The sequence below is a fragment of the Xenopus tropicalis genome, chromosome 3 (assembly GCF_000004195.4).
Source record: "Xenopus tropicalis strain Nigerian chromosome 3, UCB_Xtro_10.0, whole genome shotgun sequence".
Lineage (NCBI taxonomy): Eukaryota > Metazoa > Chordata > Amphibia > Anura > Pipidae > Xenopus > Xenopus tropicalis.
In genome coordinates this window covers 17380221-17386095 of record NC_030679.2, presented here as the reverse complement: position 1 = coordinate 17386095, position 5875 = coordinate 17380221, and the positions used below count along the sequence as shown (strand labels likewise).

Sequence of the window (5875 nt, the reverse complement as noted above, 5' to 3'; positions counted from 1 at the left end):
GCAAACAAAATGCAAGAGCAGGTACTGTAGATAACAGAAGCCAGCTTGGGCAATGAAAACAATGAAGGAAGGGGTTTAAATAGCCGAATCTGGCGCCAAAAATCAAAGGAACAGGAAACCTAGAAAACCTACACAAAGATGGCGCCTAATGCTTCAGGGCGCGCGACTGCGCATGTCCGCGCGTCATCGCGCATGCGCAGTAACGCCGCGCCGTCCCTGCCGAACCCGGAAGTGCGGGCCCCTAATAGAGCGCGTCTGCCGGCCGGCGCGACCTAAGGTAGGAGAACGCGCCGGTCCGGCAGAGCGACTCACATAGCCAAGTGCAGTTCCTGCTATAGTTCACCGATGCAGCAATACAGTCCTCATTTGTGGGGGAGGATGGGTAACAGCTCATTGGGCACAGGAGAGGGGTGGCTAATGGGGTACTGAGTCAAGTTGTATTCTCTGAAGCATCACCATTAATATCACAACTCTTCTATTGGCCTTTTTCCTTCAATATAATCACGGGCACTTCCTGATCATCTCAAATATCCTTTCACATAATAGTAGGGGACACTTTATTCCTTATGTGTATTTCTCAGTAGAGAATATATCATGCAGTGATAGTGTCATGGGAATGCCTTGTATTACTAACAGAATGATGCTTCCCATTGTACCTTTCCCAGAAGCCCAAGGTGGCTTATACTGTACCAAATACAGGAAATAGTAAAAAAATCACCAAAAAATTATCCATATGATCTAATCATTACTGCATGACATCTTGGGCAAGATTCAATTTGACGAGAGTAACGTGTATCTCCTAATTCAATTTTAGGTTCCCCATAGACTGCATGAGTTTTCATGAGATTAACCATGATATATGTTTTTTCTCATTGAAGTGAATTTGAACCTTTATCACTTACTCCTTTTATTCACAAGCATTTCATAACAGGAGGACTCATTCACCTTGCTGGTGTGCTGATAAGCCCACACTGTGTTAACCTTGTAGCGTAGGCAGAGATACATATCATATTTACATATATATATAAGGTAGTGCCCAGTTCTTTAGTCCATGAATATCACATGCTTACAGAAGAGGAATACATACAAGTGCTAAAGTAATGGCTTGGTGTTGTTTCTCTCTCCTGGCTATGTCTGTGTTTCTGACACTCTACACCTGCAAAGCCTTTATCCTGCCTCCTATGAACCATCTTACGGTAAGATTCTGGATATTGGCAGTCCTTGCCCTGCTTATTACATAGCCCTTTTATACCACATCAGCTATTTGTAGGTTCTGGGAGTCGACATAGCTATGCAAACAACAAGAAATGCCAAGTGCTTTTTAAGCAGTTCTGCTGCCATTTTATTGTAGCTCCCAGGTATAATAAAAGTGGATAGTGAAAGCAATTTCCATATGTCAGATAATACTATGCATGTGCACACCCCAAGTGAGACCAAGAAATACCTGAATGATGAAAAAAATTTCAACACTATGTAATCCAGTCAAGTACCCAGACAGAAACATAACTAGACAGGGCCTCAGCTGACTCTCTTTTCAACCCTCCTAGCCACACCCCCATCTCCCACGCACTGGCTTCTTTTTTGGGGGCAGGGAATTTTCACCCCACCCCACAATGGTTTGGGCTTCCCTGTCCCTCAGGCCCCTGCTATATGGGGGTATGTAGCTGTCACTGTACCCAGGACCTGAAAGAAGATTCACCAACCCAGGGTAAAATGTTAGTATTTTGGCTCAATGGGAATATCTAACAAATTAGCTTACCACAATGATTTTAGTTTTCCATCTTCTTTAACATATTCTTAAAAGGGAAGTTGCCTATTTCAGTATTTTTTTTGGTGACATGATATCCTTTTAAATAGTGGAGACTGAAATCATGAATGAATGAATGTGCCATACTGCTTGTGTTGGGTATTGGTTCTTATCATGACAGCTTACCGATTAGTTTTACTGTACTGTTTTATGCTACTTAAAAGGCATTTGCCAATCACATATGAATTGTGCCTAAAACTTGGCAATTCTGTGTAGCAGTGTACCTCAAATATGGGCTTGATTACAGGGGTTAGGGAGATTGTACCCTCTAGACCAGTGATCCCCAACCAGTGGCTTGTGAGCAACATGTTGCTCCCCAACCCCTTGGATGTTGTTCCCAGTGGCCTCAAAGTAGGTGCTTATTTTTGAGTTCCTGACTTGGAGGCAAGTTTTGGTTGCATAAAAACCCAATATAATGCCAAACAGAGTTTCCTATAGGCTAATAGTCCACATAGGGGCAATTCAATAGCAAATTATTGCTTTTATTGGCATTGTGTTGCTCCCCAACACTTTTTCCATTTGAATGTGGCTCAGGAGTATAAAAGGTCGGGGATCCCTGCTCTAGACAATTCTTATAAAAAGCACTCAGGACACTGTTTACTGATCTTATGCAGGAGAAAAAACAGCCTAGGTATTCTGTTGGAGGTTCCATTATTTGTACTGGGTGACAATCAGTATTAATGTATATATATATATATATATATATATATATATATATACATCCAATTGTGGCTCTATATGCCACATCAAAATATGGCCCATCAAGATATGGTCAGGAGATGGATACAGTGGGGGAAACAATGAAGTAAAGGTTCCAATAGAAGAGGAAAAGGTGGGATAAGGGCAAATTAGAAGATATAGGAATAAGAATAGGAAGTTTAGAGAGAACATATTGCTACACTTTGCACCTTGCACTAAATGAGCCTTATGGTCAAATTGTGGATACAGCAATGGCAAAGAATGAGGCAAAAATACAGTAAAGGGGAGAAAATAAGGACTAGGAGAATTCAGGGCTCTTCTGGTCAGCATGGTGAGTATTTTTCTGTTAGGTAGGAATGCGGAGAAAGAAAAACATGGGTTCAAATAAAACTACCTGATAACAAGCTAGTTAAATACCATGTTAATGAATACTTAAATTTCCAGTAAAATATATCCTTGCAAACAGTGATTAGTCATGTCATCCATGTTCAGTGATGTTGCATAACTCTATATATTAGTAAAATAATGTACCCCCACTTCTACATTTAAAACACTTTCAGTTTCATGACCTATATAAAAGAACTCAGCCTGCAGCCTTGTGCTTTATGTGGTCATGTAACTTCTAAAATTCTTAAACTTTACAGTGTACAGTGTGGGGAAGGCATTATTCCCTATATCTATGATTTCCCTACCATCCCATCACCAAGGTGTGCTGGGGACCCGACCATGCTTATGCTAAGGATTGTATAAAAGAGTGGGCCTGGCCATTGACAACCTTTCCCCTGGCATAGGTCCAGCTCCACACTCATTAAGCTATTAATCTAGCCTTGCTACCCAACAAACATTACATTTCTTGTTAGTATGCAGCATCTCCTCTGGGTATTCAATAAATTTCCTGTGCACAAAGTAGATGAACATCACATTTTACTGTACTTACCTTAACAGCTCAGTAACTTCTCCTGGTCTAACTGTGAAGAAAATCTTCCTGGAAGAGTGAAACATCTAATTTTCAACCCAAACGTTATATCCTTTCCTGGGATATTAAACTTTTCAGAAAGTTATGAAACAAATGTACCACTGATTTCTCCCTTGAAGGTAAGGTACCTAAACTGGAACAATAGCATGGAACCGGGCGGGCTCTAGTACAGAATTTTGGAATGCTCATCTGTCCACACATGTGGCATAAGCCTATCCAATTTCCAATGCTAATTTTACCTGTAGAACATCTCTAGCACTCTCAAGGCCCATGCATTTGCATATATATTATATTATGCCTTATTAATATGCCTTTTTTCTGATTTATTTGTTGTTTACAGAAATTATTTTCAATATGTATCTTATGTTCCCAAATATAGATTGTATATAATGTAGAAAGGGAAATTCTAGGTGACTGGATCAATGTTCCATGCTTCGAAAACTTTGGCAGTTGTACTTTGGACAATCTTTGCAACTTGCTTGACTTAATCTTTAAGCCAGGAGAGGCGTGCCCGGCACTCCTGAGTACCTACAACATACCTTGCCACTGCCCCTTCAAAGCAGTAAGTGCCCAGATCTTATACAATCCCTAAATTGTTGTGTAATGCTTATGATATATACAGTTCTTCTATAAGATTCTTCTATGCAGAGGTCTTCTACAGGCTGACATGTAAAGACACAATTCAAGAGAACTAGAGGTCTATGGTGGTAATGCAGCAAAAACCCACATGGTTGGTGCTCACTGCAGTAATATAACCCTTCATTCATATGTGAAAGAATTAGATTATGTCATATTAAGACATACCCTTAAAACCATATGCCTCCTCCTCGCCTGTGGATAGCACAGCAACCCCAGCACATAATTACACACCTTAGGGACCATATAATGACTATTTCCAAATGCTAACAAACTCCCAGAACAAACCCCTGACAGGTTCACCTCCCACAGGCAGTGTAGGGCAGGCAGAGTATTGCACACACAGGTAGCAAAGAGCAAAGGGCAGGCAGAGAATGGCACACAAGGCAGCATAGGACAGGCAGAGTATGGTACACATAGGCAGGGTAGGGCAGGCAGAGTATGGGACACACAGGCAGGGTAGGGCAGGTAGAGTATGGCACACATAGGCAGGGTAGGGCAGGCAGAGTATAGCACACATAAGCAGGGTAGGGCAGGAAGAGTATGGCACACACAGGCAGCATAAGGCAGACAAAGTCCAATATTTAACAATGGCACACACAGGCAGGGTAGAGTAGGCAGAGTATGACACACAGGCACAAGGTGTGAACAGTACAGAGATTACATGTTTAAACAATACAGGGGCTTAAAGCTTGAATCTGCAGTGTGAACAAAGAAGGGGGACAGTAAATCTCAGTAATGATACCATTTAAAGCTTACACAAAGGTAAGCAGTCACAGCAGCCCGACAAGTGGGAGGGGGGGATCGGTACACAGAAGGAATACAAAGTAACCATAATAATAAAATTGTAAAATTACAGAGCAATAGTTTTTGGCTGCTGGGGTCAATAATTCAAAAAATATAACAAATAAATAATGAAACCAATGGAAAAGTTGCTAGGAATAGGACATTCTATAACATACTAAAAATTAACTTAAAGGTCAACCACCCCTTTATGTTGAATGAGCTGTTAAAAACTACATTTTTGTTGTTTAAGGTCTCTATGGCAAATAATGTAATGTTTCTATTTATTTCCAGGGAACTTACACTTTTCCTAAAATAAGCATTCATTTACCTAATCTCAAAGTGCCGACTTGGCTTGTCAGTGGCAAATACCACACAACTGAAATGATATACTCAGGGGAAGAGAAGGTTAGCTGCACCCAGTACTCTTACTCCCTACAGTGAAGTCTATAAATAAAAATTTTGCTTCTGGAGAAAAAGGAAGAGAAACGCCCCATCTATGCAACAGTTCATCCAAAGATTGTCAATTTGCTAGCTCTTTAATAAAGTACCATGCATTAATGAATATATAATTGAACCCTTGTGTGCACACTGATATTATCATATTTAACAAAAACATTTTTCCTCTTAAAATTAACCTAATATTCTTAACTGAATATGCTGACCTTTGTGGGAGTGGCAATGTAGTTTTTTTTTTTTGCAAGAATAATAAAAACAAGGCTTTACAATGACACCTTTCTCCCTGCCTTCATGTTTTTATGGGTGCCATGTTTAAAATTTGCTTGGGTTACATATCCCCTCCTAATTTACATAGAAAATATTCCCAAAGAGAGTTGATCAAAACAAAGCTGTCGTTAGGGGACACAAACAAGAGAGTGCCCTGGGCCTTGATCATAGTGGAATCCCACAGACTTCTAGATAGGCAAGCTATGGCATAGAGAAGCAAGATGACTGTAGCATGGCAATAAGGTAAC

The 5875-nt window shown here is 40.4% G+C and overlaps 1 protein-coding gene across 1 annotated transcript; it reads left to right on the top strand.

Moving 5' to 3' along the window:
• The first annotated feature begins 1063 nt into the window (after window positions 1-1063).
• On the top strand, window positions 1064-5632 carry LOC116409696 (ganglioside GM2 activator-like). Its single transcript, XM_031898709.1, has 4 exons — window positions 1064-1196; window positions 3452-3601; window positions 3862-4044; window positions 5196-5632. The coding sequence occupies exons 1-4, from the start codon at window positions 1101-1103 to the stop codon at window positions 5343-5345; spliced, it is 579 nt and encodes a 192-aa protein (XP_031754569.1). The 5' UTR covers window positions 1064-1100; the 3' UTR covers window positions 5346-5632.
• The last annotated feature ends 243 nt before the right edge of the window (window positions 5633-5875 follow it).